This window comes from Pygoscelis adeliae, unplaced genomic scaffold (genome assembly GCF_000699105.1).
Source record: "Pygoscelis adeliae isolate BGI_AS28 unplaced genomic scaffold, ASM69910v1 Scaffold263, whole genome shotgun sequence".
Classification (NCBI taxonomy): domain Eukaryota; kingdom Metazoa; phylum Chordata; class Aves; order Sphenisciformes; family Spheniscidae; genus Pygoscelis; species Pygoscelis adeliae.
The window spans coordinates 1,924,326-1,943,442 of NW_008824552.1; the positions used below are offsets into that span (position 1 = coordinate 1,924,326).

The window sequence follows — 19,117 nt, forward strand, 5'->3', positions numbered from 1 at the left end:
AAGAGACAGGGAACGGTTTTCTAGGGATGTAAAGTACAGGCACAGCCAATTTCACAACTTGGGGTTTTTAAAATAACATCTATTAGTTTATGCTAACTTTCTATTCATATATTTTAGTGCTTGGTTAGTTTAGATTATTTTCAAAGTGCAAAAACCCAGACAAAACCCAGCGCTTCACAGTAATTTTAAAATCAGAGATACTCCTGGGCTGCAGACCCTGGCCGCCCTTTCGGCCGGTGACTAAACTGGATGTGATACACAAATAAATGCGATGCGATACACACGCACAAACCCACCAACCCCCAAAACGAGGCTATTTTCCATCAGCACTTGCCAGAGATCACAGGGAGCTTATTTGTTATGGAAACAGAATATCTTAATAATTCAAAAATTAAATAAGTATCACACTTCAACAGTTTCACGATTTTTGTCTTGAAAATGTAGGTTTTCCGACAGCTGGGTTCACTTTGGCATCCTGGCACGCTTTCTGGCCGACGGAGCCAAGGCTTTAACAAATTCATGGCAAACCACCGCCCTGATGCAAATTATTTAACAATCTAAAGAGAAGGAATGGAAAGAGCAGCATGAAGAAATTCAGAATTTCAAGAAAAGCAGCCTTTCAAGAAAAGAAAAGAGGAATTTCAAGAAAAGAAAAGCAGAATTTCAAAGACCGCATCAAGAAGTGGAGGGCAAACCTAGGGATAAAATCGAGGATATTTATGTCCAGTCCAGCCCTATCATCATCATCATCATCCTGTTGCACTTGCTCATCAGAGGAATAAAAATCAAGCGGTTGACCAAAGGCCCTTGGGTGAGTCACTGACGGAGGCAACAACAGAAACCCGCTCAACTGCCCTGGAGTTTTTCCTGCATTTCCTTTCACAGCATTGTTCATTCTTAGCAAGTTACTGTGCAAGTAGCAAAGTTTCATCTCCTTTCTCACCCTCCCAGCCCCTTCCGCTGGGATCAGGAGCACCTTACTTCAGCATCGCTGCCTGGGTCGACAGATCAAGTTATCAGCGGCACTGGGAAGGCCAAAACCAGCAAAACCAGATGGGTCTAAGCAAAAATTAGAGGGAAATTACTTTTTCTGTAGTGGCTGAAGCACACCGGACTATGTAAGAATATATGCACAGTGAATTAAAATGCCAGTTCGTGCCACATACATTTTTATCTCTCTTATGAATATCCTTACTATATACAAAATTTTGTGTTGAGCCGGAATGATGCTGTTATTTTTCTTGGTTTTGACACACTGCTGCACTTTACTATCATCTTTCTATTAAGAAGATAAGTCAGAAAATAAATGACTATAACTTTCATTCAGCTGAACCCCCAAACATGGGCCCATTTTCATTTTAAAACTAATTGCAAAGGTGACATTAGACCTGTTTCAAACGATGAAACTGCTTTTGAGATATATTATTTTTAATTTAATTTAATTTTAATTATTTTAATTAGAAGAAATGTAATGTTTAAAAAGTAGGTAAGTTATTAGGGTAAAATTTATGACGTGAAATGTATCTTCATATGGGTACAGCTGCATGCACACGCTCTCCCACATAATTAGGTATGGAGACTGAAGGATCGGACAAGTTTGAGAAGTATTTCCCACGGGAAAAGCCAAAGCCACTTAGCCAACTGAAGCTTCCACTTCTCCGTGCAAGTGGTCTTCAGGTGAATGATTAATGTGTACTGTAAATACTGTTCACATAGCCAAGAAAGTGAGGAAAAAAGTGAAATATATTACGATGCATCACACTACTTCAATCAAGATTCAGAAAATACTGATCTGAAAAGAATAAAGACTCCAAAGATGGATCCATACATCAGCATTTACATTTCAAAGGCAGAGCCTTTCAATTCAACTGCGGCATCAAGCATCTTCTGAAAACCTTGTAAGTTGGTATGGCGCAAGCCCCAACCCGAACTTTGTAAATATTTACAGAAGCAATACCTGTGAGAAGGTTTGAAATCAGAAGCATTAGATGGTGTTGGAGTTTTGAGCTCCCAGGGTGAATAGAATAGGTATTTTATCCCTTTAGCAGTCTTAGCAAGGCAATACCTGTCACTCCCTTTTTTTCCTTTTGCTCCTGTTTATATTGGTTTGTCTATTTTAAAGCCTTAAGAACATGGAAACAGTAATAATTTTAATTAATCATTAACCTTTTAGTTGGAAAAAACTTGTTTTAGGAGCGCTCACCAAATTGAGAAGCGGATTTCTCACTAAATCAAGCTAAATGGAGAATACACTTTTAAACCAAAGATGTTAGCGCAGAAGGGTTGCACCAAAAAAGCTGAATCCAGGGATGCCAATTTCTGCACGTGAACACGCCTCTCTCCTGTTAATAAGTATTCAAGACTTTGAACAAAAACACTTTCTAAACACACCTGCTTTGAGAGAAGGGGAGATGAGTGACTCTACGGCACCCGGTGAAGATGAGCACTGATCCTGCCTCTTTATTTGGATGCTCCTGCACCCAAGGCGAACTACCCGCTAGCATGATGTTGGAGCACGGTCAGCTCCAACCTTGGCAGCTGCATGTGAACAGGCAGGTTGGACGTTTGCAGTGTGGGAACAACCCAGTCAAAGGGAATTGATTCATACGGGGTTGATTTATGACTGTGGTAGGGCATGGGTGGGTTAGCGGCTTCGGCGGACACATCATCCTTTTATTGGTTTTTTTGGGTTTTTTTTTGAAACTGTGATAAATTGATTTAATGCAGGTCAATGCAAGTCATGTGCTTGAGCTTGTTAATGAGAAACTCCCCATTTTATCACGTTACTGAGCTGAGGTGCCTCCGTGTGTGTATATATACTTGCAGAGCAAAGTAGCTATCCCCAATTTGTCTTTGTATTCTGACATTATATTACGGTACGAGGACTTTCTGTACGCCTTCAACAAAAGCTGCCTAGGAAATGATCAGCCTAGTTGTTTTGCTGTTTTACCTCGTTATGCAATTTCCAATTAGCTTGAGTTATGCAACAGCAATAAACATTAATCTAGGCATGCTATAAACATTTGTAGTTCATATTAGTACTCAGTCTGCTGTAAACCATGTTGTTTGTACAAACTTGTTAGCTAAAATAAACAAGCCGCTCCAAGATCCTTGACTGTACTTGCTAAGGGTCAGACAAGAGTTTTTAATTCAAGGTACCCAGCAAATCCAATTGAGTTACCCCACTCTATTTACACATAGGAGTCTTAATATTCAACAAATGTTTGTTCCAAACCACAAATGTTTTGAATTTCATTCCATTGCAGACAAGCCATAAAAGTACTTACAGTATTAGGTCAGGCCTGCACTTGAAAGATGTATAACGCTATTTACAAGAATACATATGTATTTTTACCAAAATAATTATACTGGTAGACCAGGGTTAACAGCTTCCTACCTATATGGAAAAAAAAAAAATACCAGACAGTAGTATAACTTTATTCTGCTTCTCACACAGGAACAGCTACATATTTAAAAATACAAGCACTTCATTCAAATATCACTATGTCACTTAGCTGGGGTTTGATGCTTTCATTACGCTGGAATAAAATGTTAAGCAAGAGGGGAAACAAGGGATCACCCGGAGGAAATACTGGTGTTTCCACCAGCATCAAGTCACGCGACAAGCTTTGCTGCATGTGTTGCTTTTATTCCTGTAGCCAGGCACACGGCAGGCTCTTCCCTTTGGAAGGTGAGGTTTCTGCAAGCTGGAGTCCTGACTTTATCAAAGAGGGACCCAACTTGCACAAAGGATGCAACTTCAGCTTGCCCAGTCTGCTCTTTCAGTTTCTGGTGTGGGAACGTGGCCAGAAAGCGATGCATTGACATAGGAAGAGACGTGGTGTACTTCCTGACAGATCACAGATTTGCATTACACTGCAAAACCACACAAGACTACAAAATCCTTAAGAAACGATGCGCTAGCTCTCGAAGACTTCCTCCCTCAGAAAGATCAGATATTTCAGATTAAAAATTAAACAAGGCTTTAAACATTGAATTTCCCTCTCAACAAAATGGAGTCAAGCAGCCACATATGCCATACTTCCTGACTGAGTGACCTCCACTGACGGAAGCTCATAGAATCACAGAATGGTTCGGGTTGGAAGGGACCTCTAAAGCTCATCTAGTCCAACCCCCCTGCCGTGGGCAGGGACATCTTCAACTAGAGCAGGTTGCTCACAGCCCCGTCCAGCCTGACCTGGAATGTGTCCAGGGATGGGGCATCCACCACCTCTCTGGGCACCCTGGGCCAGTGCTTCACCACCCGCAGCGTAAAACATTTCTTCCTTAGATCTAGTCTGAATCTACCCCCCTTTAGTTTAAAGCCATTCCCCCTTGTCCTGTCACAACAGGCCCTGCTAAAAAGTTTATCCCCATCTTTCCTGTAGGCCCCCTTTAAGTACTGACAGGCTGCAATAAGGTCTCCCCAACGCCTTCTCTTCTCCAGGCTGAACAACCCCAACTCTCAGCCTTTCTCCATAGCAGAGCTGTTCCAGCCCCCTGATCATTTTTGTGTCCCTCCTCTAGACCTGCTCCAACAGGTCCGTGTCTTTCTCATGCTGAGGACCCCAGAGCTGGACGCAGTGCTCCAGGGGGGTCTCACCAGAGCAGAGCAGAGGGGCAGAATCCCCTCCCTCGACCTGCTGGCCACGCTGCTTTGGATGCAGCCCAGGATACGACTGGCCTTCTGGGCTGTGAGCGCACATCGCCGGCTCATGTCCAGCTTTCCACCCACCAGTGCCCCCAAGTCCTTCTCGGCAGGGCTGCTCCCCATCCCTTCATCCCCCAGCCTGTCTTGATACCGGGGGTTGCCCCGACCCAGGGGCAGGACCTTGCACTTGGCCTTGTTGAACCTGATGAGGTTCACACAGGCCCACTTCTCGAGCCTGTCCAGGTCCCTCTGGATGGCATCCCGTCCCTCTGGCGTGTCGACTGCACCACTCAGCTTGGTGTCATCTGCAAACTTGCTGAGGGTGCCCTCGATCCCACTGTCTATGGCATTGATGAAGATATTAAACAGTACCGGTCCCAATCCAGACCCCTGAGGGACACCACTCGTCACCAACCTCCATCTGGACATTGAGCCGTTGACCACTACCCTCTGGAAGCGACCACCCAACCAATTCCTCACCCACCGGACAGTCCACCCATCAAATCCATACCTCTCCAGTTTAGAGAGAAGGATGCTGGGGGGGACCATGGCCAAGGCCTTACAGAGGTCCAGACAGACGACACCTGTAGCCCTTCCCGTGCCCACTGATGTAGTCACTCCATCACAGAAGGCCACTAGGTTGGTCAGGCAGGACTTGCCCTTGGTGAAGCCATGCTGGCTGTCTCGAATCACCTCCCTGTCCTCCATGTGCCTTAGCATGGCTTCCAGGAGGATCTGTTCCATGATCTTCCCAGGTACAGAAGTGGGACTGACTGGCCTGGAGTCCCCCGGGTCTTCCTTCTTTCCCTTTTTAAAAATGGGGGTTATGTTTCCCCTTTTCCAGTCAGTGGGAACTTCACCGGACTGCCACGACATCTCAAATACGATGGATAGTGGCTTAGCAACTTCATCCGCCAGTTCCTTCAGGACCCGCGGATGGATCTCATTGGGTCCCATGGACATGTGCACCTTCAGGTTCACATACATTCAGACTTGAACGTATTTTAAATCAAGTAACTACTTCTCTTCCCAGCAATACTGAGTATCTCCAGGAAGGCAGCTGAGTTTCGAAAGCACAGGAATGCTGGAATCCAGCACTCGCTCTGAAATCTGGGTGCTGCCCAAATTTCATTGTTATTAAGTCCCACCGTAGGACAAATATTTTCTTATTTAATAATGAAATTGCTATTTACAATTACTATTTACCAATTACTGTTTAACAGCTAAGGACTGTGATGTCTTTACACTGATTTAAAAACTGTCAGCCACCCACAAAGTTTACAGTGTTCTGGGTGGTTCCAGCTTCTCTGAGCTGTTCTTCTGCCTTAGCTGACAGTAGGTTATAAGAAGATGAAAGAAAAAAGCTCCAAAGTTTTTAAAAAATATAAATATTGTTATCTCTTTCTCACATACCTATCATTGCCCTACATGGAAGAAGGAATAGTTTTGTTTATTTACTGTCCCAGTCTTCATTAAGCAAAGGCTTTAGACCTACAGCTTGCACAAGATGAAGATAAACAACTGCTTTGGAAGCCATGGAAATTAAAACCAGCAAGAATACATTACATAGCTGTTCTCTGTTCCCAGAAAGAAAAGGGCCTGTAAGGAACCAAGTGTTCATTTACATCCCACGAACACCTTGGTTACAAGCCTTTTAAAGTCATTTATAAAAGTGTTGGGGTAAAAAGCAAACACAGAAATCCAGCAAAGCTGATCTAATGTGGCCCCTTAAATTTTTTGGTTTGTGACTGCTAGATCAGTTTTGAATGGAGTTTCTTGAAAGCAGACTTGCTTTATTTTCCACGATTTTTCAGGGCGCAGAACAAGACCGCGACCCCTGCCCATCGGAGAGTGCTGCTCTCCCTGCTGTACATCCCCTGTGCTTTTTGAGCTGTACTGAAGCCACCCAAAGCCCGTATTTCTTCTCTTAAAGCATTCAGAATTATTTATTTTAGACAAAGGTTATACTTACAAGCATGTTCAGACATGAAAATCAGATTAAATTAGGATTACAAGTAGACCTAAACGATCTTTTGTGAGAAATATTTTATTCCACCGCAATATTTTTCTAGTGGTAGGAACAAAATCATTACGCAGGTTGGACAGTCTCATTTGGTAAACTGTTTTAGCTAAGAAGAAAGCAACATGGAAATATATTATCTTTATTTTTTTCCTCATTTAGAAACATTCTTGTTTAAATTCTAGGATTTTTTAATTAAAAAAAAGGCATTAAAATGAAACAATTTTCTTAATGAAAGATAACATATCATTTGAATTTTGGGCCACCAGAATTATTTGCACAGTAATAGGCTGAAGTAACTATGAGTACAATAACAAGTAGTATTGGAATGCCACAAATTTCTCAAAACCCAGCGTAAGCCCTCCCCTGCAAATCAGTTTGAAACCGCAGTCCAGTGCCATTAAAGTAGGGATGCATGAGCAAATAATCCACGAAGCTCAACTTTCACTGCCTTGTTGATGTTTGGGGTGGAAAGTTAGCGATGCCAAAAACACTCCAATCAAAAAAACCCATCCTATCCAACACGACTCCCCTAAAATTTTGATCCCTGAGGCACAAAGTTGAGCTCAGCCTTGAAAGGGGAGCCTGTCAGTAATTTTAGCTGTACAGCATTCATCTGCAGTACTGTAAATCAAGACCACACGACGCCAGAGATTCATAAAAACCAGGTAAGAAAGAGATTCCTTCTGCTCTGACCCCTGTTTCCTTTGTCTTCTCTGCAGCCAAAAAAATACACTTGCTAGCTCGTTGCAGGCCAAGCTCAGCCACTGCTTGCAACAGAGCGACTGCAGCGAGTCCTGCAGCAACCCGGAACCACCAGCCCCTGTGGATTCACCTGGCCAGGACCGAAACCCCCAAACCCAATACTTTTTATGCACCAGCTAGGGAACTAGCTAATAAATGACATTTTTCAACACGCCACTGAGTGGTTTATTTTAAGTGGGAGGCTGGGCGGGAAGTTTCTACAGATATTACAGCTGAGTTAGTTAATTTATATGCTAAATATTCTGCATGGAGTTAAATCAAACGAGACTGTTAGGGTGAAGCAAACAGGAAATGAAACACTGACACAGATAACATGTCTCAAGAGTGAATGCCAAGGTTAAGAAAACAGAGGTGAAGCTATTAATGGAGAAGAGCCCACCTGCGTTGCTCCAGCCCAAATGGCAGGCTGATTTTTCCCAAGCTCAAGCATACAAAAACATAAGAGATTCCTAAACAGAGAAAGCAGTTGGTGGGGAAGGAGATGGAGAGTAGGCGAGAGCAGTATCGAAGCATTTTGTAGCGTTTAAGAAGTTGTTCCCAGGCTACTGGTAATGGGACTGAACGGAAATTACCCAAATTCTGTAAGAAGAAAATGAAATATATATAAAACACATGTATGCAAATCTTTATTAACACATTTCTCCGCAGTCCTGCTAATGAATACTGGTTCTTAATATAGTGAAAGATGTTGAATACCTTTCATGTTCAAAAGATGCAGTAAGATTTAAGCAGAGGCTGGACTAGAGAGACACCCCCAAGCCACTAACCTGAAGGACTCTACGAAACGACACCTCTTTCAAACCACAGGTTTAAGGACCTGCGTTGGATTTTCAGTGTGATCCACCTTTCAACAGAACTGAATAAAAAAAAAGACAAAAGGAAAATCTACAAAACAAGCAACGTTAATATTCTTGTAGCCCAGACTAGACCCTGATCCCTTTACCAAAAAGATCTCAGAGACAGTCTACTGCCTGAAGTCCTACAGCAATTATTCTTCATCTCAGCAACATTTAAAGACATGATGACTATTATTTGTAGGATGTTTTCAAAATGACTTCTCTATTTGTTTCCATATATAAGGATATCTAGCCTTTACAGTACATAGGGATCTATAAGATACATAGAGAGCAAATATGGCTCTTCAGTTGACAATATCCTTCCAGGAATCTTTACGACTGTAGTTCATCATTAGCTTCAAAACATCTCCGTGTTTGTTCCTGCCCCTTCATCCCACAAGACACCTTCCTCTGGTAAATGTCCACTAATGAAAAAATATCCTTCATTATTATCGTGAATTCATATACCCCAGTCTTATAAAGACTTCCTTTCTCATTGCTCATACCAGAACAGGCCGGTTTGTCAAAAAAATATACTGTGAAATATTTAAGCAGGATCCGAGCACACTGCATGCTCTCCAAATGCCTCACAGCAAGTCCCTGAAAAATAATTATCAGAAAGTATGAATTCGAGATAAAAATTCTCAAACACGATAGTATAATTGTTGCAACACTGCAGGTCAGAATGATGAAATGTTTGGATACAGGTGACAAGGTACTAAGACTTGTACATCTTCAGAATACTATAATACAGCTTCAGGGCTCCGATGATGTTCTCAACAACGACATTCTCATCTCTGCAGATGTCCTCATTAAACTGCTTTTCACCAGAAGAGTTCAAAATTCCTGATCTGTGGACGTCGTCGGCATTTTTTCCAGGCATTCCTCATTCTGCCTAGCTGGAAAGACTAACAGCTCCTACAAATCTCACACTGAGAAGGCAATCTGTTTACTTAGCACAGCTCTCCCAAGCGTATGTTTCCTGAGCAAAGCCATAGATGGCAGCAAGTGACATTTTACAAATTCAACTTTTTGGGGGTTGGTAGCCTTATTCCATTTCATTTATTTTAGTGAAGCATATGGAATTAAGCTTGTCTCACATTTCTTATGAGCAGAGAATGACACCACTCTTGCAGTTGAAAGGTTCAACTGCAAGAACACACAAATAACAACAGGCTGAAACACAGCTACTCTACTTGAAAATGCAGTAGGACCACATGCAGCATACGACTAATAGATTAGACCCTAACATAGAACAGGAGCCCGGCCAGCAAACACAACTGTTATCACAGCACAGTAATAAATATTCATAGCCAAATATAAGGGGAGGGAGAAAACAGCCCTCCATTTACAATTAAAAATGGACCTAAGCTTCTGAACTAATCAAACGGAGTAAACAGCACCGTAATGAGTCTTAATCAAATCTTATCTGGTACAAATACTCTCCTGAGAATTGTAGATATCCTAATGATGAGACAAAATGCATCCCCCTATAATTAAGTGGAAATAGGCTTAATTGCTGTGGAGGCCCCAAGACCTTCCTTGAGCACAGACTTGAGCACAAATGGGAAATCTCCCATCATCGTTGAGAAAAATTATGTCAGCCCTGGGACCAACTACACTGCTTGGTGAGACTCAGACGGGGCTATCAAAGGATCGGAGTCTTTAGTTTGATAGAGACAAAGTAAGATGGAGAGGAAGAATTCAAGTAACCCAGCCTCAGGGTCCAGGATGCAGGCTGAAAGAAGGATTATAGAAACCAAGGAAATAGCTTCAACTTTTCTTTTCCCTTATTTCTGCAACACGGATCAGCTGAGACAGTAAATTTTTGTCTCCAATAGTTTAAAGATAAAGGGACGCAGGTGGTGGAGAAATGGAAAGCTATTTTAAGGCAAATCAGATCTATCCAATTGGCTGAACTAACAGCCGTAAAACGCCCAGCAACCTTCCTTACTGTTGTCACAAAAATGAAAGCTTAAAATACAGAAGTTCTAGTTCAGTTACCTGCGTTGGTTAAGTGCAAAGGAGCTACAAGAATAATTTATTTTCTCAAATTACTGAATTTCAAAGGTGTTGACCTCCTTTACAGATGATGCTTGAACTGTGCCACCTTCAACTTAAACAAGGACCCTCTGCTCTCAGTGCTTGCCTTTATCAAAATCCAGCCTTGACGCAGGAGCAGTTAAATGCTGTTCTGACAAGGATGGATCTAAACTCTGCGGTGTAGCATTAACCACAGGCAATTTTAGCACTCTGCCAGTGCCAGAGGTATTATCAGTCATATTCTAACATTTCCTTTAAAAACAAGCGAGCAAAACAAAAAAAAAACCTTTAACAAACAGAAACTTTCCATTTTTAAGAAGAAAATATGGGTTCTGGTTATCAATTACAGTCATTGTATATCATTTGAGTCCCCATCCCTGGAGGTACTTAGAAGATGTGTAGATGCGGCACTTAGGGACGTGGTTTAGTGGGCATGGTGGTGTTGGGTCGACGGTTGGACTCGATGATCTTAGAGGTCTCTTCCAACCTTAATGATTCTATGATTCTATGATCTGTCACATATCAACTGTACAGGAGCACTCTGGTGTAAGCCATATTTTTCCCAAACTTTAATCAAGGAGTCTGCTGCTCCCTGAAACATCACAAGGAAAAACACCTTCTATCCCAGGGAGAAAAAGATCAAAAATAACCCACTGAGCTGTGAACATGCCAATCTGAGGTATTATGTTCAGGCACTACATCTTGCAGAAGACAAAAATGTAGATTTCTTCAGCATGTCTTGGTTGTATGCACACTTTTACTATATTTCTTTGCTGTACCTTCAAATTGTGCCTGCTTCCATACCCGTCGGGCTTGTTAGAAAATACGTAAGTTACACGTATGGTACAGTTCCTCAGTTCCTCTTAGTTGTTAGATTTCAAAGGATTCAGGGTGAGGGCAGGATTCAGGAAGAGGGCAATGAGGTGAATATATCCATGCGCAATACACCCTGGAGAAACCACATTACCAATCTATATCATCTCTAAAAGGTTCTGACTCACGTTGCATTAGATGGCACGTAGAGACCGGTTTGTCTTCTGATCGTTAAGCAGGCTGGCACTAGAGCAATGCGTCAAGAATGCAAAAAATTCCCCAGGCAGAAACACACAAAGTGGAAGTGCCTAGCGATGACCAAAATAGCTTTGCCAGAAGAAAGGCAAAATTTAATCCCGACGTGCTTGTGAAGTTATCTTCCCCTTCAGAAACGATGAAGAAAGAAGAGGAAGAGGGTAGATTTGCAAAGGAGAAAGCACCGAAGAGCAGGTCAAGAAGTCAAACCAGGAGAGAATGACAGGCACGCTACTCCAGAAAGGACATAAAAATAAAACGCATTTCAAGAGAAAAACACACAAAAACCAAAAGGAAGAAGGGATAACGTCTCTGGAATGAGGAATGATGGCACACACTATCTAACACATCACAAGAGGAGAGAAAGTGTGTGCACGTACACACGCACACGCATGTGACCTACAAATAACATTCAGCAAAACGTCCATGTCTTCCAAGTGCTAGCAGTACACACCCACGATCATTTAGAAACAGTAACTCCTACACATGCTGCTCTATGGGTTTTATGGCATTTTTAACTCAGGTTCTTTATACAGCGTTGTTCATTGCTGAGCCGTGTGGCAAAGAAAGCTATTTTGCATCCTGTTCCACTGTTTCAAGTGAAGCAGATCATTGGCAGTGTTAGGTTTACGGTTGGACTCGATGATCTTAAAGGTCTTTTCCAACCTAAATGATTCTATGATTCTATAGGTATTGCAGGTTGACGCAACCATTAACTTGAGGAAATTATCTCAAGGTTACGAAATTCATACCCTGCAACCCTTGTCATCTTCTAGATGCACTATCCTCTAGCTGCTTTACTCAATTAGAATAAATGGGAGCTTTCCACGTCTGAGACTTGACCGTCATGGCAACAAACAACAGCACATTAACCAATACTTCCTGCAGTTGCAAGCAAAGCTGCATTGACACCTTCCCAATAAAACAGTTTGGGTTTTTTTAACAAAATAAAATCTACACATTATCATCAAACACTTTCAGACATGGCACCAGAACATATTACTCTTCCAGTTACAATCACAGCAGTATCCACTAAGTTTTGCAGATGGTAAGGTTTAATGTGACAAGGTGATAATGAACTAACTAGTGTTAAAGGGCAAATTACTTTGGGCTGTTCATGCAGGCTGCAACCATGTATGGTGTCAGGCAACCGTAAAATACCATGCCTTCAGTAACAGCCACAAACATAAATCTAATAAACAGTTCTTTGCATGTTTTGGGGACTTCTTTTTCCCCTGTTTTTCTTTACAAATTACATACATCAAACTGACTTGCACAAAAAAGAAACAAAGCCTGTGTAATCTTTCTTTTTCTACTTTCCAAGTCCTCTTTTTCTGAATAACATGGAGGTGCTGAAAAATCTTTCTCCTTCCGCAGCCAGGTCCTTCCAATAATTGACCGAAATAATAATCTCCTGCCAACTCTGCAGACACCCTTCTTTCCCCACGTGCTATCCTGAGAAGGACCTCTTTGAAGCACTGAGCTAAATCAGGGGTCTCTTTGCTTTGCTTTACTTACCAGTCGCAGCTCCTTGACCCAAACGCAGTGCAGCGGGACAGGGGAAGGGCAGTTTCATGGCTCCCCTACAGCCTAAATACGCGGCTGTAGCTTTTTGCACAAATACCATTCCCCTACCCAACCATCAGTAATTCCAACTTAATCAGTTGCACTTAAATATGCACTGCAAATGTTTGGTTTTCACATACTGAAAAGAATGACAACTGCATTACAAAAGAAAACATTTTTACCCAAAGCTTACATAGTTTATTCTTCTGCGGATTGTATGTGTGCAAAAATCTCTTGTCTAATTAATCGTCCTGAAATTACTTAATAGTTCCACTTAGAGGAGTGGGGACTAATAAGGGTTGAAGCTAAAAGAAAAGCCCGTCCCTAAGTAAAAGTACAAAAGGTTACTGAATTCACTTACTAGCTTCTCTTAAAAAAAAAATCTATACTATAAATAACTTACGTGGCAATATATAAAAATCACAAAGTGGTTTACACACCTACCATTCAATAACTCAGAGACAACTTTGTGTCTTTGAAATACACCGTAGAAAACTTGTATCAAAAGAGAAAGAAGAAAGTCAGTAAAAATCACCCAGCCATTGAGTCGTCTTAGAGTCAAGTACTTGGCATTTTCACCGTATTCTGTTGTAAAACAGAACACGTGTTAAATATTAGAAAGATAAGGGATGGTTTAACTACAACACACCGCCTAGCACTGGAAACCCACAAAAATACGTTATTTGTCTATATTAGCTTTCTACCAAATACTGTAAAACACATCTCTCAGACAAAATTATTCATGCTCTCTACCTCTCTGGAGTACTGTTTGGTGTTTATAAGGACGCGCATATATGACTCTGCAGTTGCTCCTCATTAGAGCTGAGACTTGCATGCTGGTTTTTTCCCTCTTCATTGCTTTTATGAATCACCTTCCTGGCCACGCACTTCTTGCCCAGTGTGTTTCCCAGTGGAGCTCTATCCATCCCTCTGCTTCTGGAAAAGACCGCTGCCTTCTACAGCACGCTACAGGGTTTACTTCTGATCTCACATCTCTTTTTTATATATATAAAAAACCTTCCACTTCTTGGCACTTTCCTTCCATCCTCTGTTATATTCCCTGTGACCAGGGAAACTTGCAATTTTGTCTCAAGCTCTTATAGCTAAATCTCTCAGAAAAGTCAACCTTCTGCTGGGCAAGAGTCCTCGTGTGCTCTCAAATTTCTTCTTCGCTGCATCTGCATAGACAGTAACTGGCATGCTATCCCTGCCTTTGTGCTCTCTGTATCATTCATGCAGGACCACGGCCTAATTTCTACTGCGGCGACCCTTCTTGGCCATTACTATTGCAGCACGCACTTTTAAAATTCTAACTTTCCAGAATTTAACAAATAAAAAATACTTCTGTCAATTTTTCTCTCCACCACCTCCCCCAAGGAAACATGTTATCTCTTTGCTCAGTTTCCACTGATTTATTGGGTTCTGTTAATTATGCATTCTTAAGACTTGCAATCACTTAAGTTCCAGACTGATTTCATTTGTACCTTTTATAATGTGTTTGTGCGAGAACCTTCTCCTCCGCAACATCTTGATTTTTCTTTCTTTCTGCTGCTGTGTTTATCTTTCATTCTCATGCTCTCTGTCCTTGCGTATTTAATCATTAACTATATATACATTGAAGTACTTTGGAGTATAGTCTGTTTGAAACAGTTTACTCAAAATGAAAGGCTATTGCATTTTAAAACACTTTCTGTTAAAAGACCATATTCTGGATTTGTTTTAAAGAGAGGCTAACATTTATCACACCAGTAGGAGGAATAATTTTACCCTGTATTTTCTAACCTCTTAACTGTAAATCACATTCCTAATTACATCAGGTACTCTGAGTATCTAGCAGTGAAAGAAGCGCTTAACTGAAATAATTACGTTTGCTCTACAGTTTTAATTAAGCAACCCATTCAGCCAAAACCTAACAGATTAGTTCCTGTTGCTTGCAATAGGTTTTTTGAATCACTGGCCATGAAAACAGTTAACTTTTACCAACCCAACACTGGCAGTCAAGTATGAAGCTAGTTTATCTTGTCATGAGTCTTTCTTAACCCAGAACAGGCCTCACAAACCTCTGTAACCTTTTCAAAAGTACCTCAGAGTGAAAGTAGAAAGAGATACAAAGATTATTGCAAATGTTTTCCCATCGACGTTACAAATTAGTACGTATATCAAAAAATACTAGAACAGAAGGGCACATCAGCGTGTGGCAGTTACTTCTAGAAGCCAAAAAGCATGAAGACAGATATGATTACCATTTTCCGGTATTAATTCCTTCAAGCAGAAGGAAACTAGTAAACTTGAGATTGTTTTTTCTCTATTTAAGACAAAGCCCCTAAATACAGAGATTTTTGACCTTTGCACAATAGCGGAAAACGCAACAAGTTTAATCACTCTTCATCAGGAGTTTTTTTAAATATTATTCTTCTAATCGTGAGTCTTTCGTTAAGTTGATTCAGTGACTTGAGAAGTATGAAATCAAGGAAAAAAATGACATCTTAAAATTCCCTGATTTTTTATGCTAAAAGCTTATATTTCCACAAACAAAATTCAATAGCTGTAACATAAATCCTTCTGTGGTAAGAAGCTGAACATGCCAAAATAATTTCCTTCTTACCTCAGCCTTGCGAATACTCTCTCTTGCTTCATCTATTTTCTGCTCCAGTTCTGCTCGGGTTTGCTCAGACATCACAGGCCCGTGGCATTCTAGCTCTTCAAGTGTCTGTCAGAAATAAGAAAACACACCACAGATGTAGTAAATGCTGGCAAGCCATTTACGCGATAAATATTTCTGACAAGTCAGGGAAATTATTGTTTGATTAGATGCTGGGTTGACCGACAAAAGTCCATTCCAGGAAAAAAGACGATGACCAAGGCAAAACACCATTTAAAAGCGCAGTAGTTCACATGGAAATTCCACTTAGAGGAACACTTCAACGTCTTCGTGAAAACATGATATGTGGTATGAATCAACTCATCTATCTGTTGATGTTTACATATCTAAAATGGCTATGTTCCTCCACATTTATGTCAGGTTGAAAAAGAGCATCTTAAACATGGAGTGAGGAGTTGCTAATGGTAGCCCTGCTGTAGGGGAAGCCAAGACAGGTTTGCTGCATTTGCAGGAACGTTGTGTCCAGAGCAGAATTTGCTGAATCACAGAAGACACGTTGGAGTTTCTTAGTTTCATGTACATGTATGTTGACTGCACTGGTCCAAATTAAAAGTAACAAAAGATGTGACTACACAAATCTTCACCAGTTATCTGCAAATCTGTGACCGGTTCAGTGACTACGTATTTTGCGTTATATAGGCTTTGGAGAAAAAGCAGAAGCAGCAGCAGGTGCTAGGACCAGAATCCAGGATGCTCCCTCCTTCCTCTGAGGAGAGTTCTTCCTATCATATTTGGGTTACAGCCTCTTAATACCTTCCGTCCAGCGCTACAACTTCTGGTTTTTGCTATAGAGTGACTCAGGTCCAGCAGAAGACACGTAAGATGGTAAACGCCTACATTGGTCTTGCTTCACGTGTTCCCCTGGGTAGTTTGAGGAACGGCTCAAATCTCTCAAGACTAAAGTGGAACTAGAAGCCAGGTCCCCCACTTCCCTGAGCTGAAGCTCATTACAGACATTGTAGTATAGACACATCCTCTTTAACTGAATTTCATGTAGTCTATGCAAGTTAGGCTTGATCTGAGCATGTGAAACATGTTTTTAGGCAGAAGTTAGCACAAGAAGTTAGCTTGGGTCCCAACACTCTCTCCAAACAAAAGCATGAGAGCCTTGCCATAGATGTTTAAGGAACTCGGTGACCCAAGGGATGCATTTCTGCTGGCTGCTTTTATTTATTCTCACTCCTAGGCAGTCTCAGCTGCATCCTAAAATACAGCTACCTGAAGCCTGTCAGGACGTCCAAATACAGCCCTAGGTTCTTCTATGTTGAGCCACATATGTAGAAATAAATTTATCTGTACACACTTAAATTTGTGTCTTCACGTCGGATTTAAGTGCACGTTACTCATGGATTTTCCTAGTGTTGAAAAGACTTTTGAAATCCAAATGAATACCTTTTTTTCTATGGGTAAAATATATATATATACCTGATATAGCGGAGATAAGAGGATCCCTGAAACTTTAGTTTGAACAGAAGGACGCTGTGTAGGATAGAGGTAGGTCTGTAAGTTATTTGCAGTAAAATAGAAGCTGTAACTTCAGACTTATATGGGAATAACAAAACGTACTGACGAACCAAAAAGTTTGAGGAGCTGCTAACCTGGCAGTTTGAGTGTACCATGCCAAGAAAGGATAAGATGAAAATGGCAGGTTGCCCGGAGAGACAACAGGACAAAAATAATTCCCGGGTGCTTGTAGCAGCTCCTCTTTCATGCAGTGGGGAGCCGCAACAAATAAAATCTGTAAACGAAAGTTTTCCTAACCTACCCGTTGGCTGTGGATGATGTTTTTGTGTTCACGGGCTACCCGAGTAGCCCATTTCCGAGCCTCCTTGTTGAGGCTGTGCTCTTCAGTCGTTCCAGTTTCTGATTCCAGTTGTCGACTCTGGAACAGAAAACAACAAGAGAACGAGTCATGACATAGACCCGGGGCTACCCCTGTAGATTATGATGATATTTAGTTATAGGATAACTTTCTATTACATTTATCAGCCTGGGATCTTGTTTCATAAAAAACAAGAAAGATTCCACAAAACCACCTCTCTTCCTTATGAACTTTGTGATGGTGCCATGTTGTGGAAAGCCAACTACGACAGCAAATCAAAGTTCAAAAGAAGTCACAACTCACTGTCTCGGGAAAATCAGTGGGACACTGAATACCGACACAGTTCTAGTGCAGTGAAAGACATTCACGATGAGTAAAACTGAAACAGTATTTCACTCATACACTATATCAAAGAGATGAAGAATAACTAGCCAAGGAAGTCACCTAATTTGTACAATGAACATGCATTATAGGAAGCAAAGAGGAAAGGTTAAGTGTGATCCAATTGGCCACTTAGGCTCATTCTTTGTAATTTCTGATCAAATCATAACGCCATCAAATATTTTACAACAGCACAGCCATTTCTGTCCAAAAAAAAAATTTGTCTGCAAACAGTAACTCAAATTTCAAATCGTATTTTTGGATAGTTTTGTCTCATGCCTGCTTTTATTATGTCAGTAACCAAAAAAATAATTTCTCCCACTCCAGAAATGCCAACTAAAGCAAGACAAAGTAGTTCTCTATTGTCTACAGATTGAACAGAACCCATCTGAAACTCTGAAGACAGACTTCCCAGCATTTAGTTACTGAAATAATTTCCAATCTTTCTATAATTTCCATTACTGCCACAGCAACTACTCTGTGCATTTACATAAATATCTCGGGGTTTAGGATGCAAATCAGTCTCTATCTTTTCACTAAAGTAGGTTTCCTGATATTCCTTCTATATTTGTGGGTATTCTGTACGCATTTACTGCACATATACTGTGTAAGGATAAGTAACTTAGTAATGGTTAAGTTGGAGAGAGTCCAACAAAGGGCCATGAAGATGATGAAGGCTGGAGCATCTCTCCTATGAAGAGAGGCTGAGAGAGCTGGGACAGTTCAGCCTGAAGAAGAGAAGGCTCAGGGGGGATCTCATCAATGTATATAAGTATGTGAAGGGAAGGTGCAGAGAGGACGAAACCAGGCTCTTCTCCAGGGTGCCCAGTGACAGGACCAGAGGCACAGGAGGTTCCCTCTGAACATCAGGAAACACTTTTTCCCTGTGAGGGTGACCGAGCACTGGCAGAGGTTGCCCAGAGAGGTTGTGGAGTCTCCATCCTTGGAGATACTCAAAAGCCATCTGGGCACTATCCTGGGCAACCAGCTCTGGACCAGACGACCTCCAGAGATCCCTTCCAACCTCAGCCAGCCCGTGATTCTATTTTTTTTTTCTAAGCCAGTCTCATACTCTTCCCATCAGTAAAATTAGCTGTGAGAAGACATTATATTCACCCCACCTTCCCGGGGTGTGCTCCTGGCACAACAGAACAGATTCTTACAACATACGTTTCAGTGGTTTCTCTGATTTAAGTTAATCAATGCTCCAAAGGGGATCCTCAAGAACAACTCCTCTTCCTGGATGACTTGCTGACTCATGCACATCTCGCTACCGAGACAGTCACTGCAGTCCAGAGCCACC

General features: G+C 41.5%; 1 protein-coding gene across 1 annotated transcript in view; it reads right to left on the reverse strand.

Annotated features, from left to right (window-relative positions):
• Positions 1-19,117, reverse strand: part of FCHSD2 (FCH and double SH3 domains 2) — a 171,779-nt gene that overhangs the window by 11,203 nt on the left and 141,459 nt on the right. The window contains exons 11-12 of the mRNA XM_009321958.1: positions 17,377-17,493; positions 15,555-15,659 (exon numbers count right to left, since the gene is read on the reverse strand). Coding sequence (XP_009320233.1) covers positions 15,555-15,659; positions 17,377-17,493 — 222 coding nt within the window. The remainder of the gene's footprint in view (positions 1-15,554; positions 15,660-17,376; positions 17,494-19,117) is intronic.